At 40.2% G+C, this 16,628-nt stretch overlaps 1 protein-coding gene across 2 annotated transcripts in view; it reads left to right on the top strand.

Annotated features, from left to right (window-relative positions):
* Positions 1-16,628, top strand: part of elapor1 (endosome-lysosome associated apoptosis and autophagy regulator 1) — an 83,891-nt gene that overhangs the window by 47,100 nt on the left and 20,163 nt on the right. For both annotated transcript variants that reach the window (XM_068007469.1, XM_068007470.1), the window contains 8 exons: positions 2,196-2,376; positions 5,824-5,952; positions 6,804-6,894; positions 7,651-7,756; positions 9,064-9,201; positions 12,170-12,433; positions 15,272-15,445; positions 15,549-15,729. In XM_068007469.1, coding sequence (XP_067863570.1) covers positions 2,196-2,376; positions 5,824-5,952; positions 6,804-6,894; positions 7,651-7,756; positions 9,064-9,201; positions 12,170-12,433; positions 15,272-15,445; positions 15,549-15,729 — 1,264 coding nt within the window. The remainder of the gene's footprint in view (positions 1-2,195; positions 2,377-5,823; positions 5,953-6,803; positions 6,895-7,650; positions 7,757-9,063; positions 9,202-12,169; positions 12,434-15,271; positions 15,446-15,548; positions 15,730-16,628) is intronic.

Raw genomic sequence — 16,628 nt, 5'->3', positions numbered from 1 at the left:
CTGAACTTCACCAAGATCTAAAAATCTATTCTAGTGAGTGTGTGAAAGAGAGAGAGAGAGAGAGAAAACACACCTGAACAGTTCTTGTCTAGAGTAAAAAAAAAGACATCTCTTTTTGGCACCAATCTAATTTTACTTTTCAAGCCATCCAAACTGTGGGAATAAAAACAGAAAATGCTGGTAAAGCTCAGCAAGTCAGGCAGCATCCGTGGAGAAAGAAACAGAGTTAATGTTTCAGGTCGAAGACCTTTCATCAGAGCTGAAACGTCCAGGACAACCTGAAATGTTAACTCTGTTTCTTTCTCCACAGATGCTGTCTCACTTGTTGAGATTCTCCAGCATTTTCTGTTTTTATTTCAGATTTCTAGCATCTGCAGTATTTTGCTTTATCCAAACTGTGGGGTTGATTTTGACTTTTGCATTTTTATTTATTCGTTCATGGGATGTGGGCGTCGCCAGAGAGGCCAGCATTTATTTCCCATCCCTAATTGCCCTTGAGAAGGTGGTGGTGAGCTGCCTTCTTGAACCGCTGCAGTCCATGTGGTGAAGGTTCTCCCACAGTGCTGTTAGGAAGGGAGTTCCAGGATTTTGACCCAGCGACGATGAAGGAACGGCGATATATTTCCAAGTCAGGATGGTGTGTGACTTGGAGGGGAACGTACAGGTGGTGTTGTTCCCATTTGCCTGCTGCCCTTGTCCTTCCATCTGACCCCCTCCCCTGCGATACAGGCCCCTCCCCTGCGATACAGGCCCCACCCCCGAGATACAGGTCGCACCCCCGATACAAGCCCCGCCCCCGCGATACAGCCCCCCCCGGATGGGAAAGCTGGAAGTATGGGTCCTTATGATTTTGACGTAAGGACGCCTTTATTTTGTTTTTGTCGGTGTCCGGTCTGACAGGCCGGCCTAATTGACAGGCTGGTCTCAGTCGGACAGGAGCAGAGGAAGGAAGAGGATGTGAAAAGGTAAGTGTTCAGGTAAGTCTTAGATTGTATGGATGATGGGGGAGGGAGGGAATGGGTGGGCATGGGGGGACATGGTGGGCGTGGGGCATGGGTGGGCACATGGAAACCGGGGGTGTGTGGGGGGCACGGTAGTCGTGAGGGAGGGTCAGTCATTGGGGGTGGGTGGGAGGTCAGTCACTCATGGTGGGTGGCGGGGGGGGGGGGGGGTCAGTCATCGGTGGGGGGGGGGGGATTAGGAGGGCAATCGGTTGTCAGTCACCGGGGAGGTCAGTTACCGGGGTGGGGGAGGGGGTTGGGATCGGGGATCATCGCGGGGCGGGGTTCTGCGTTCGTTGAGCGGGGGACGTCGGCAATCATTTGCGGGGGGGAGTATTGGTGATCATTGTGGGGGGTTGCTGCAGGTCGGCATGTTGGGCCTGGGGGAAGCATTCCTGCTCCTCTGGGCCTACAAGCTGTGCCAGAAATTTACTTACCTGCAGTTTTGGGCCTGCTCGCCTCCTCTCACGGAGCGTGAAGGAGAAGGCCCAGGAATCCCGGCCACCAGAGATTGAAATCGCAAAACTTTTCAAAATGGAGGCCCGCAGCCTCCTGGAAAGGTTTTAGTGACCAACCTGCCTCCTGAGAGCGGGGTGGTCTCCCACCCCTGTGAAAACCAGAAACGGGCGGGTTGCTGGCGGGTCCGAAATTGTTGCAATTTTCAATGACCCCCCGCCGCAAACCCACCCCTTTTTCCCAGTTAAAATCCTGCCCCTTACGTGAATTAAGCTCCAGCACTTTTAACTCACTTCCTAAGGATTAGGGGAACCACAGCACAAAAGTACCAACAAATTGCCACTAAATTAACAATGCTGCTCAGAAAGGCCTAACTGATAGCTAATAATTAGGGGTGATAACAATGATTGGAAGACCACACATAGATGGAGAACAGGGAGCTTTACCCTAAGTCTGGGCTGCAGAATACCTGATTTGGGAGTGTTTAATGAGTGCCCATATTGGAGGGGTGTTCTATTCCGAGCATTGATGCACTTTGATAACTATAAATATTTAAGCAAAAAAAATCCCTTTTCTCAAAATCCAAGTTAATGAACATTTACAATAACTTGATTAACAAGCATCTGAACAAAAACAACAGAACAATATTGTATCTTCAGTCTATTTTAAGTTCTTATTTAGGTTGGAATGTCACTAAAGGTAATTTTATTTCTTCCTCGATGTTGTTTGATCTTCCAGACTCAGATCATGTACAAATGGATTGAGCCCAAACTCTGCAGTGAAGATGCAAAGGGAGCAGTGAAACTTCCTGCTTCAGGAGCCAAGAAACCATGTCCACCTTGTAACCCGGGTTTTGTCCAAGTCAATGCTACTGGTTGTCAGCCTTGTCAATATGGCTTTTACTCAGATGGATCTAATGGTAAAATTAGTGCAATACATTGCTTTCTAAGACTGTTTTTTAGCCAGGGATACATGAAACATACCTTGTGTAAGAGATCATGTGACATTACAGAGCTTTATAAAGAAAGAGTGATGCAGTTAGTATCATTTTATCAGTTAGAAGTAATTGATACTTCTACTATGGAAAGGCCCCAGATGATGGGAGTGGCAGCTCCTACCTTTCCAAAAACATTACCAGCTTATCTTGCTGTCTACAGTAAAATAGGGTACAATTATTCTCTAGTACATGACCAGAGACCATTTAGGCGTAGCATTACACGGTTTTAGCTCCGCTGTACACCTAAGCCACAATTGTCAATTAAATTATCTGTTACTAATATAATTGCAAAAAATTAATTTGAGCCACATGACTTTATTAGTCATTGCTTCAAGACTTCATCTGGAACGGAATTGAATGGGTTTTCCCTTTGGTATTTAAAAACTACCTATATGAGGGGAAATCCATCTGAAACAGAAAATTGTTCTATTCTACTGCATAGGAAGAAATTAGACTGCTGCTCTGTGACAGTGGAGCTCAGTGCATGCTGTTTGGACACATGCACAATGCTCCATCCCTGGGCAGCTCATTTTTAATGAAAGAGCAATTGGGAGCAGCACTTCTCTCATAACATGCAAATGAGTCAACAATAGGTTTATAAAGTTACCACAAGGTCCAGTGGATCGGCTATGCGCTGTTGGCTGTGGATGCTGGGTCAATTGAAATTTTCAAGACTGCGATAGATAGATTTTCGTTGGGAATGGTATCAACAACAACTTGCATTTATACACTGCCTTTAACGTAGTACAACGTCCCAAGACACTTCACAGGAGCATTATTAAACAAAATTTGACAACGAGCCACATAGGGAGATATTAGAACAGATTGGTCAAAGAGGTAGGTTTTAAGGAGTGTCTTAAAGGAGAAGGCAGAAGTTGAGAGGAGGAGAGGTTTAGGGAGGTATTTCCAGAGCTCAGGGCCTAGGCAGCTGAAGGCACTGCCACCATTGGTGCCAATGTCAATGGATTTGGAGCAAAGGCACGTACAGATCAGCCATGATCGAATTGAATGGCAGAACAGGCTCGAGGAGCTTAACGGTCCACTCCTGTTCCTATGTTTTCCTGCAATTATATTAAATCTGGTGCGATCTGCAAGCAGCATGAGGCTATCAGCTGAAGTTGGTCTCATAATTTATGCTTTAGTGTGCTCTGATCTGATTCCTCAGTTGTGCAGATCCAAAAGATTTTTGCATTGGCAGCCTTACTTTCCATAGAGACATAGACAATAGGAGCAGGAGTAGGCCATTCGGCCCTTCGAGCCTGCTCTGCCATTCAGTATGATTATGGCTGATCCTCTATCTCAATACCATATTCCAGCTCACTCCCCGTCTCCCTTGATGCCTTCCAGCTATAATGAGCTGAAAAACAAAGCTTGCACATAACACCAGTGTATATACCTCTTGATCTCTAGTCCTTTACTGCTGCTTTGCTTTCTCATGACACTAGATTTTTAATAGTCTGCACAGGAGAAGGTACTTCAGCCCTTAGTACTAAACCCTGCACTTTTTATATTTCAAGCAATCCTGTTGGAAGTCACTACTATTTTAATAATTTCCTTCAAGTATGAAGCCTCACCCTGTTGAGTAAATAAGGACATTTTATATTGGCCAGTTTAAAATTATAGAGTGACCAGTGCCGTAAACACTTACGCAATGTCAAAACTTGGGTATATTTGCACTACACAAATACAAAAATAATTCATACAACTATGTTTGATTGTTGAAACTATTTGCATATTTTCAAAAAATATACTTTATTCATAAAATTTGCAACAATACATACAATACAGTTGTCATATCACATTCCAGATGTACACAATACAGATTATACAATTTGCAGGTTACATCAAGTACAGTTCAATGAAGACATTGTACATAATTACAGTTCATAACACACTCTAGAGTGCCTCATTGCAATACACTCAGTACAGATGATTAATTTCAGATTGATTACAGATTCATCACAGGTACATTACAGATTCATCACAGGTACATTACATCAATTTGAATTTTACATTCTGCCCGAGGGGGTTTTTCCCTCATTGCATCCCCTCGGTATACAATGGCGGGAAGGCTCTAAACATTTGCCTTTCCCCACAGAGCCTTTGTAGCAGCCGCACCCAGCTTCAGTGCGTCCCTGAACACGTAGTCCTGGACCTTGGAATGTGCCAGTCTGCAACACTCAGTCAAGGACAGCTCCTTGAACTGGAAGACCAGCAAGTTTCGGGCAGACCAAAGGGTGTCTTTTACCTGCATATGCCTTCAGGATCTGCATTTTCCTCCTTCACTAATTTTAACAAAAATCGGATACAAGTAGAAAGCAGAAAACACCCCTTTACACTTACAGCTACTTTTTTTGATAAAATCAGTGACTCGAGAAAAATACATCCCACTTTGTTATTACTCAGGGGGAGGTGCAGAATCTTTGATGATGCATGAAAATAATTGATAGTGATTGCTTAGAATATTACTGGGAGTGTCAAGTGAATATTACTTTGAGATGCAAATTGTTTTTAATTCCACGTAATGTTGTGGCTGTGTCGAACAAGCTATTCAAAATGAGTAGTACCAGTCCTGCAATCTGAGACTGGTAGTGGGGGATAGAACAGACTCTACATAGCTACCAATGACAATATTTTATTATTTTTTAAATGCTAATGTGAGGCTACCTTTGTTTGACCGATAAGTAATCTGTTCCGAATGAATGTTACAGAATTCAATCGAGAATAAAGACTTACAAAAGAGATAAACCTTTTCTATGCAATTTCAGATGATCAAACTAAAATTCTTTTTAATTCTTCTCATGCTGGGACAGCTTGCCACAATTGTTCTGTTTCACACAGGCAAATCATAAGGGACAACATCTCTAGTTGGCTTTTAAGGGATAATTGTATGAGTCTGCGTTGCTGGTGCGGAGCCTCACTCACCAGCAGCACATATTGGAAATTCAGGCGCGTGATGCTCCAACCATTAATAGCCAAAAACAATCACCTGAGTTTCTGATGTGCACCTGCTGACGGGCGAGACTTGCCACCTTTAGTGCAGACTTGTAAAATGAGCCCTATGGCATCAGTAAAGTTGTGGTAAAAGGGTACGTTCTCAGAGATTCCACTCCTGGATCACAGAATCGGGCACAGACATCAGCTCACTTCATTCACAGTGCTGCCGACTTTCCCATCAATGCTGATATAAGGCCTTGAAAACCTCTTAGAAATTGATTTTTGCCTCAAGTATGACCCTCAAAGAAGTGAAGTGTAAGCAGCCAATTGTAGGTGATTGTATAATGAACAGCTCTTGGCAGGGTGTAATACTGAAGAAAAATATAACAAGATCTGTCTGGCCACTTAAATAACTTCCTTACTTTTGCTCAGAGTGTATTAAGTGTCCTGTTGGAACTGAACCAGTACTGGGCTTTGAATACAAATGGTGGAATACTTTGCCAAAAAATATGGACAGCTCATGTTTCAATGGGATGGATCAAGATTGTGGAGAAAAGAAAGGTATGCAGAATAAAAATAATATATAAAATAATATATATTATCATTTGTCAATCGTAGCCTGTCCAAACCATTTAAGTAATACTTGTCTCTGTAATAGATTTTTCTTTTCCATTCAATATGGACAATTATTAAACTTTGAAATGTTACCTTTTAATATCTTAAACTGGAAACAGAATGAATCCAAGGACCTGTCCCTGTGTTACTTCACTGGTCACTTGTCTCAAATGAGATTTGTAACTAGTCAATGTTTCCTATTGCCTAGGCCATTTGTGATCCTTTTTTCTTTCCTCCTGCCTAAATTCGTGATTCTGCACCTATGATCCCAGTCATTGTGAGATAAGATACTTTATTATTGCAGCACTTCAAGTAAATAAAGGGCACTTAGTCTTTGACCCCCATGGCCTTGCTGCCTAGCCCATATCCTCTGATCTGAGGGGACCAGGCACAAGGACAACTGTCAACTACTTCTGGTGCCTCTGTGTTTGGGCACCTGCCCAGGTACCTGCAACAAAATGAGGCAGAAAGACCCCACCTCATTTGCATGACTGCTCCTTGCACAAGTACTCCACTCCGCCCCCCCCCCCCCCCCCCCACCACCACCACCTCCCCAGTCGCCAGGATCTCCAGGGCAATGTAAAAGGGGTAGAATCTTGGCATCATGGGTTTCCTTTGCTCTTCTCTGCACATTGAAACTGAGGAGGGGAATGTTGGTGCCTATGATGTGCATGTACTTTTTTGAGAAGTAAACTAAAAATGATGTTGGAGGGAGAAACTGTTATTTTGTAAAATGTCAATTGTTTACTCAGGAGAATTAGCTGCAGTTCTGTTTTTAAAAAAATCCTTTGTTTCAGGTTGGGAGGTGGCTGGAGACCATATACACAGTACGGTGGCAAATGCTGACAATAATTACTTGATGCTGATTATGGATATTCCTGGATTTAGGTAAGAAAACTAAAAAATCTTTATACTGTACTACTTGTATGGCGTACACAGGGGCTTCATAAAGCTGCAGGATATCTTTTATGATGGTTTATATAATTATTAAGTAGATTATTAAAAATATATATGTATTTTTACTGTGTTCCCTTTCTCCCTTGTGTTTTCCTCACCAAGATACATACATACATAAATAAACGCTATCCTCCTAATGCAAAATGGTTTAGTGCATAGATTTTTCCAGTCAGACTGTTAGTGCTGTTTCTTGGTCTCTGCACCAGAAGGTGTGCCTGAGCAGTGTTGCAGAATCCTCCCTTGATAATGTTCACTCCCTACCACAGACATCTTGCTCAGGTCTGGTAAAACCTTTCTCATGAGCTTTAGTGGTAGGTATAAGTGTTAGGTGAGGCTACGGTTCAGACTTAGGCTTCCTAGCTGGCTGTCTATTGAAGTAATATTATAGCTAGGAGGTCAATGTATTATCTGTGTCATTTTAAAAAGTCGTCTTAAAGTTCAGTTGTAACAGCAAGCATTTTGATTATTGGGCCCAAATGCTGGTAAAATATATTTTATTTCTTTAAACTTAACTTAATTACATGTCAAAAGGAAAAAGAGTGCTGAAAGGAATATGAATACAATACTTCAAAATAATTACTTTTTTAAAATATGAGTGCATAAAACAGAGGTAACCATATTATTTTTAAAAATATCTTATGCACCCTTTTACCTTTTTCTTTGTATTACATTTGATTTATTGCACAGGCCACCACAGTCAGCAGTAGAAAATTTAGACAATCCAGAAGTTGCTCGGATCACTTTTATCTTTGATACAGTGTGCACTGCAGACTGCGAATTATATTTCTTGGTGGTAAGCTACGTCACATTTATTTTTGCGCCATGATGGAAGGCTTCAATGGGTGGGGCTTTATGTAAGATGTGGAGAGGGATTAATCAAGGCGCCTTGAATGAATTTGAGCAGTAACAAAGTTTTTTCTTGTGTATGATAATGAGGATATTAAGTGGCATAAAAGTGCAATAAGTTTAAATTTCATTGGTATATTTGACTCACAAATGAATTATGTAGGACATCCATACCATTGAGGTATAGAAGTACATGCACACATATCTCATGAATACTTCCTTTATACCATAGAAGCATTTTAAACAAATTTAAATGACATCAGTTGAATGTAATGCATGGGGAAATATTGCTGATCGTGGGAATGTGATGCCCTGTTGTGTTCTTAAAATCCTTAGGTTTAGTTAAAGTCATTGGCCCTGAATTTCAGCTTTGAGCGCAATCGGCATTTGGGCACAAATTGCGCCTGAAAATTGCACCAGTTGTGTTTTTTTGTGAGTTCCCGCTAAATTGTGTTAACATAAACACAAACGTAAAATCTTCTGTGAACTAACGCAACCTGGCAGCTTAATAGAGCATAATCATTTATTTCTTTTTTGAAATAAAAAATATTCATTGATGTTTTTAAGATGTATTTAAGAGTGGTAACCTGGTGCAGTTCTATTAATACAGCTGAAAATGAGATGTGTCTACCTTGGACCTCCACCATTGACCCTGCCAAGTTGGTGGGGTCTGGAAAAGGTCCTTTCATTTGTCTTGACATTTCACCACATCACGAAAAGCTGATAAAGCTGTAGAATAGAGAACGGCATTGGATTGGTCGTCAAGAAGTAGGTTAATGCCATCTCAGCACAGATTTCTTTCTTTAATTGATGGGGATAGAAGTAGGAGCTGCTCGTGAATGGGACCATGGATTGTGGGTAGATTTCTCCATTCATTTTCTTGGTGGTCAGAGTCTCGTGCTGTCACAGGTGGAGACATTCTGCACAAAATGTCAGTTCCCGGGTCACCTCTAACTGTAACATCTATTAAGCTGTTTATATAGCCAGTACAAATTTGTTCCTCAATATGGAATCAGTCACAGCTACTTTTCTTAAAAGCAGACAGATCTAGAGACTTGTAAATAAAAGCTTCCTGAGTTTAGACAATACACTAACAAGCAGCTCTAAAGCATAAAACAGGATAAAAAGGGTCAACTGACTGTGGCAATGAACATATATTATACTTCGGATCACGGGGCAGTTCAGTAAAATGCAGTAGCTTGTTTGGACTATTCTTTTCGTTATAAATCCTAAAATAATGTGCAAATATTTCAGGGACCTACTAGAGAAAGAACAAGATCGGTGGAAGTCTGGAATGGCACCAGACAAAAACAGTCCTACACGTATATTATTCAAAGAAACACATCACTTGCTATTGTGTGGGCATTCCAGCGCACTGCTTCATTTGAACAGGTATACTGTTATACTGGAACCTGTACTTTTCTATACCTTCGAATGCATTTTTATGGCATCAGAATCTGTTAGATTAAAAATTGCAATTTCCTAAACATGCTGTGCTTAATATGCATAAATGATGGTTTGATGGCTTCAAACTTGAATTTTCACAACATCAATATGATAAAAAGGGACAAAGAAGAAAAATCGTATGTCCCGTGCTTTCCCCAGGCTCTGATTGTTTACCCAGATTTCGGCTTGTTTCACACCAGTTTTTAAATGTAAACAATCTTACAACACCAAGTTATAGTCCAACAATTTTATTTGAAAATCACAAGCTTTCGGAGGCTTCCTCCTTCGTCACATTCACCTGACGAAGGAGGAAGCCTCCGAAAGCTTGTGATTTTCAAATAAAATTGTTGGACTATAACTTGGTGTTGTAAGATTGTTTACATTTGTCAACCCCAGTCCATCACCGGCATCTCCACATCATGGCTACCAGTTTTTAAGTTCTGCTGTATGCTAATGAGATTCTCAGGAAATCTCGGCATAAATTGCCGTCGGCAAGATCGGGGCAGAAACCAGTGTAAATTTTGGCGTAATGCATATCGAGGGATTTCAGGCCCGTAGTTTCTATTTGTGTTAAGTTTTGGGGACTCTCGTCCTCTTCTTGGTAACTTTCTTTCAAGTGTAAGAAAAAATAAGCCGTTTCACCTGTTTGCTAAACTAAAATACATATTTACAAATTTTTGGATTAGTAGTTACAATGATACTCTTCAGGGACAATTTTTCTACTAACTTAATTGTTATTCTTAAGATTGTTGATTACATCATCACATTGTCATGTTGGAGTCCTTCAGGGTGATTTGCTAATTTTCAAAAGCCTGAGACAAGATGTCTCTGTAAAGGTTTCTGTGAGTCACCCTCCTTTGTGACGATTTCAACAGCTGTGATCTTCTAGCTGCAAAGTTTTATCCTAAACACTCACATCATAAAAAAATCAGGATAACTTGAGGATAAGAATCACACAGTTTGACTCTGCATTGGCTATTCTGGATAAAAAGAAGCCCTTTTGCAGTTGGGATAGCATGCTACCTCAGGGACATTGCTTTTCTATGCCTCCATGTGCTGTCTCATTATCCGTCACTCCCGCATTCAACATTCATCTCCAAGTTACCATTGTCACCTAACTTTCACCAGAGCCCAGACTATGATAATGGATTGAGACCGGATTGTCTCAGAGTGCATATCTGAGTACCAGGCATGTAATACTGACATTATCCAACATCAATATTTTTATAAGTGTGAATGAGTTTTGCCTTTGGTTTTAATACATTTTAATCCCTTGTTAATGCTGACATTAGCACTTACTATCTCACACAGGTACCACAGGGTCCCATACTATTTAGTTTAACTAGTTTGAGACTTTGCCACCCACCTTGTTATCCATCATGGCCTCTTAGTTTCATTAGAGAAAAGGATCCATACTTTATAAAGACACACTCCCTGGCGGAGTGGGGGTAAACGTGAACAGACAACAGACTATATCTAACCCATTATGAAAGACCTTTCAGTTGGAACCTACATTGGGGGAGGTGCCCTTGGACCTCAAGGAGCTGAAAGAAGGTGTTCTTAGCACTTTTCCTTAGAAGGTCAAAGAAGTACAGATAATTTTTATTGCTTTTCTCTTTGTTCCCACATTTTTACCTAACAGTTTCAAAATCAGTTGTCACCACACGTACAAACATATACGGGGCAATATTAACCCTTCCTGCCCAGTTAAAATCACCCTGGAGATTTACCCACCAATGTCTCGGTCCCTTCCCGCAGCCTTCTATTTTAACCTGCTCTTCTGAGCAGGAGGGAAGGACAACCTCTGGAAACCGACGGGATCCTTCTATAAATATGGAGATCGGGATCTGATGATGTTCTTCCTCTGACAAGAGGTTGAGTCTGAGACACCCTCATGCACCTTCTGGAACCCAGTTAGAGATTTTGACAGAAACCTAGGAACAGGTAACTAGCCTGACATTTCAGCTAGGGAATGGTAATGAAGTTTGTGGGATATAAAGTGGGTAAAGATTATTTACATAATTGGCATTAAAAATTGCTTCAAGCAAGAACCAGAAGGTTACTTAATTGAAATACCAAATGCCCAGAACAAAGGCTGTAAAGGGGAGTCATCTGCTGAAGAGCATTTAAAGGCTATTTTATGCATATTACATTTTTTGTATTTCTCCTATTTCGCACCATCTTCCATCACTTTCACTCTGGCTGAAAGAGCAGGCAGGTGCCATGCTCTCAGGTATCTGACAAAGCAACTTTTGAACCAGGAAGTTTGCCAGAATCAACCTAACTCACTAACCATCTGGTGGCTCCATTTTCCCTGTCAGATATGTGCATCAATTCTGTATTGGGCCTCACCGTCGGGGCTTGAGCAAGATCAGGATCCCACTGTTTGGAGAGTCACTCATACAAAGCCATATTGTATCACTATGGTACCTCATGTTGAAGATCCAGTGAGTTATCTTTCAAATATGAAATGTCAGGTATCTGGAGCAAGAGGGGACAGCTTTGATTTCAGTTACTATATAATTTACTGCTCATGCCATAACACAATCAATGCACTCTCAATAAATGAGGAACATTTCGTCCAAAGGATTCACATTTTATGACTGCCTGTATGCAAAGCAGTGTAAGTGTGTGTGTGTGTGTGTGTGTGTGTATGTATGTATGTAAACTCTTGTTGAATGAACTAGAATTTTTTGAGATAAAAATCGAGTGAGTCCTACAACGGGCGTGCGATCCAATTTGCAGATTACTGCCCAGGCCGTGAAGGTCAAAATTCCTCCCTTTATGTTTTAAAACTATTTGAAAAGCAGTCTAATATGTTTAAGTTTTTGCACAGCAGCAAAGTATTATCTTGTGTTCCATTTTAATAAAAGCATCACTGGTATATATTTAAGTTTTGGCTTTTATGTTTCAGAGACGAATGTATTCATCTGATGTTGCCAAAATCTACTCCATCAATGTGACCAATGTAATGGGTGGTGTCTCCTCATACTGTCGACCTTGCGCGCTGGAGTCTACCTCCTCGGGATCTTCTTGTGTGTCATGTTCACCAGGACAGTACATAGACAAGGAGTCCAGTAAATGCCAGGAGTGTCCACCAACTACACACCTCAAAGCTCATCATTACTATGGAAAGGAGTCTTGCATCCCATGTGGACCTGGCACCCAAAATAATTTGGTAATCTTTGTCATTTATATTTTTGGTGAGGGATCTCATTGCTAATGAATAAAATAATACCCAATATCAAGTCAGGTATTGCATAGGACAGCTGTAGAGTACTCTGCCCTAGAAATGTGCTATACCCCCAAACACAGATGAGTATCTCTACTGTCACATTAGTGCCAAAATATAGACAATTTTGTGGTATAGATTCATATATTTAGGAAATGTATTGTCAGTTCTGAAACTCAATACATGTAGCACGCATACAAGAAACAGAGAAGGGAAAAAAATAATGTGCTTCATTCAGTGTGAAACTTGACACCTGAAGTGGAGTTATGCTTTGAACATGGGAGCCCCATGTTATCAGGTGTGCAGACCTGAGGCCTACTATGAACCCAATACACTAGGTGCTTACCTATGAGGTCAGCCAGTGCATAGACTGGGAATCTGCACACAAACTGTGTAAGGTTCATTAAGGCCCCAAAAAATATACAAATGAATAGATCTCCCTAGAATGTGACCGCAGTGTTTGAGCTGAAGAGGAGGCCTGTTTAAAAAAATTCAAATTCCAGTCCTGGCTGGCCTCTCCTTATAGAGCCACCTTTATTTTTCTGCCTCCCCTTTTTTCAAAGCCTTTTCAAGCCAATTTTTCAATGGGGACTTTGTGCCCCCCCAAGTGAAAAAAATATATAGCATGATTAGGGCAGTCAGCAACCCGTCAGTGTCCTCAGGCACCCAACACTGCGAATCCAACCAGATGGCTGGGCGACATGGACATGTTGGGCCGAAGGGCCTGTTTCCATGTTGTAAACTTCTATGATTCTATGGCACTCCCAGCGTGTCTCGCACTACTCATTCAGAGTGTCACAAAAGAATTTTAAATTGTGCAAGATCACTTCATTTGGGCACATGCAGGAACAATACACTGCCCTGAGACCACGTCATCTTCCCCTTTGTGTCATCCAATAGTATAAAAATTCCATTATTAAATGCAACGATTTCAGAGATGAAAGTACATAGAAATGGATACATTTTGTATGTCACCCTCATAGATTTGTAGTGTGGTCTGTAGAAAAATCACTTTTAACTTCTTTACAATAAATCTATGCAAATCACAGTTTAGTGTTCAGAGAAGTATAAAAGGTTTAAATAAGTTATCTTAAATTTACCCATTGTGTATATTTGATTTCCAAATAATCCAGCTTTAACGTACATTAAAAAACTTTTAATGAGAACAACCCTTTGACCCTACCCTAAGGGTAGTTGATCCCATTATAAGAACTCTGAGGTTTGATACTTGTTCTGTGCTAAGTTAGTCATTCTCAGGTTGAGGGGGCAATTACAACTAGCCTCAGTATCCCCAGGCTGGGAGAAAATGGGGGGGAATAAAAATAAAATCAGAAAAAAAATCACCTGATTACCGTATCATCACCTTTTGTATAGTGACTTCAGCTGGAAGGAGGTATGTGTTGGTTGAGAAGATTCAGGGCTAGCTTTGATACTTTCCTTGGTCAAATAGGTAAGGTACCCTAGGGATGCTAGTCCTCAATGAACCATATTCCAACCAAAGTCACTACTACCTTCAGGAGAGTAGGGATAAATCAGAGAAAGAAAAGTTGGTGGCAATGTCCTGTAAACCCATCAGAACAAACAGATGAAATTGACTGTACGTTCCAATTTCATAGTGAAACAGCAGTCTATTAAACAGGTCTTTTCCAACTGAGGAACTCGTATATCAGGATCGGACCGGAAAAATGTGTTGTCTGCATGGAAAGTCTGATGATAATCTAGGAAGATTGAGTGTAATTGACTAATGATCATTTAAATTAATTATTTTGCATATGGAGTTTTTTATTTACACATCAAATGTCATGCTTTGAATAACACTTTGTATAACAATGGCTCCACAGATAACAGTCGACATATTTGCATGTTTGTTAAGATGACAGTGCTTATTTTCATTTTGCAAAACCAACACTAGCTTTGTTGAGGGGAAGGCTAGAACCCATATGTGCAATGTTTGACTCCCCTGGAGTTTGCTTCAATAATTGGGACACTTGGTGTGAAGTTTCTGGTTTTATATGACCAGAAGGCACATACGGTGTAGTATATTTTGTCTATATGATAATTCTTGAAGATCAAAAAATATACTACTCCATATGTGCCTTCTGGTCATATAAAAGTTTAAAAATCAGTAGGAGTCAGCTTTAATGTCTCATCAAAAAGATAGCATTCCCTCAGTACTATCCTGAAGTATCAGTTTAGATTATGTGGTGGAGTGGGACTTGAACCTAAGACCTCATTACTCAGAGGTAACAGCACTACCATTGAATGAAGGTGACACCAACCATTGTATTATCTAGAAAATAAAGACTGGTCCAGGAGAGGGAGATTGAAAGCTAGAGATAAGAATACCTATCAGACTCTGCTTTTGTATCGTCCAGGGCAATATCCCAATAAAGCTGACTCCTGCTGATTTTTAAACTTTTATTTCTCCCAGTAAAGCCCACAAGTAGTTTAACATCTCTTTGACCAGAAGGTACATATGGAGTAGTGTATGGCATTATTGGAAGAAGAGCAGGGGAGTTCTCCTAGTTTTCTAGCCAACATTTATCCCTCCACCAATACCACCAAAGCAGATTACCTGGTCAGTTCATCTTATTGATGTTTGTGGGACCTTGTTTTTTTTTAAGTTGGCTGCTGCATTTGCCTATATAACAACCTGACTACATTTCAGAAGTCATTCATTGGCTATGAAGATGTATTTTAAAAATATGTTTCACGAGGCTTTAAATGAAAATGACCTGGTTGAAACATCTCTTTGTAAATGTTTTGCATGTATTTCTTTTTCAGAACCACACTCTCTGTTACAATGATTGCAAATTTGAATACCACAAAGAACATAGGACTTGGCAGTACGACTTCAGCCTTCTCAGCAACTCCACTTCTGTTACAAGTGTACCTCGTTTCACTCCGAAAGGAGTGAGGTACTTCCATCATTTTAATATTGGCCTCTGTGGAAATCAGGTAGGGAGCAAACCCCTTGATATCAATAAGATTCCACTTCCTCATTTATACAAAACAAGTAACCATGGTTCATTAATTAAATATTTACATTGTTTGTCAAAAGGGAAGGAAAGTGGCCGCATGTGTGGATAATATAACAAACGAAGGTGTCATTGATCATGACGAAGGCTTTGCCAGAGCTGTCACATCTTATATCTGTCAGTCTACACTTGTTCCATCAGATGTAATGGGATTTAGAACTATCATGTCATCCCATCCCATCAACTTGGCAGATCATTTGATAGGTAAGTATTTTATAAAAGGTTACATTTATACAATGGATACACATCACAATGCCCTGTTGGAATGGACATGTTAATAGGATCATAAAACTTTTAAAATTAGACAGATCAGTGTAGCAAACCCCTGTCTGTTGAATCAGAGATAAAATGGAAGGCAACAATGTGTTCTCCCTGTTCTAAGCTGCAGACATATCCAGACATGTGCAAGGATAAGAATAAAAGCTTTGCAGTTTATTCAGCAGGCTAGACTTACAACTATTTTATTGTATAGTGAAGGCACCATATTTTTACATATTACTAACCCACAAGAGATAAAGGTGTTAAATTACACTCTGCAGGTGTTAGCATGTGAGCACTTAAACGCATAGTAATGTATAACAGTCATATGAAATTTCTTTGTCCACGACCTTAACGGAGGCATTAACTCATTTATTTTCATTTCAAAGCCAAAGTGACCATTATCTTGAAATGCATACCCTCTTTAAATCTCATCTCAAATACCATAAACATTGAACTATATTGTTAAATATGCATCAGATTTTCTGTCAACACCTTCTGATTTTTAATATGGTCCCGTCACAAGCCAACACCCATTGAGCCTGATATTAAGTTTAAATATCTAAAATATTTAACTGAAAAATATTGTCTACCTCTCCATCACACCTCACATAACTGCTGCAACATTAGACAACTGTTACATAAACTACAAAAGAAGGAAGTTTCCCACCCTTCTCTTTCCTAATAATCAATATATTCATATATCAAATAAAAACCTTGATTTAGGAACAGTATTTCTAATAGAACAATAAGCATGTTTTGTATTTTCTCATTTTATCAAGGAAAATTTCGGTTAAAATTTCAATATTAAAAGAATCAAGGGATACCTTTACAGTAAGGGGCTG

Source organism: Heptranchias perlo, chromosome 27 (genome assembly GCF_035084215.1).
Source record: "Heptranchias perlo isolate sHepPer1 chromosome 27, sHepPer1.hap1, whole genome shotgun sequence".
Classification (NCBI taxonomy): Eukaryota; Metazoa; Chordata; class Chondrichthyes; order Hexanchiformes; family Hexanchidae; genus Heptranchias; species Heptranchias perlo.
The sequence above is the reverse complement of the archived record's forward strand: the minus strand, read 5'-3'. Positions and strand labels throughout refer to the sequence as shown.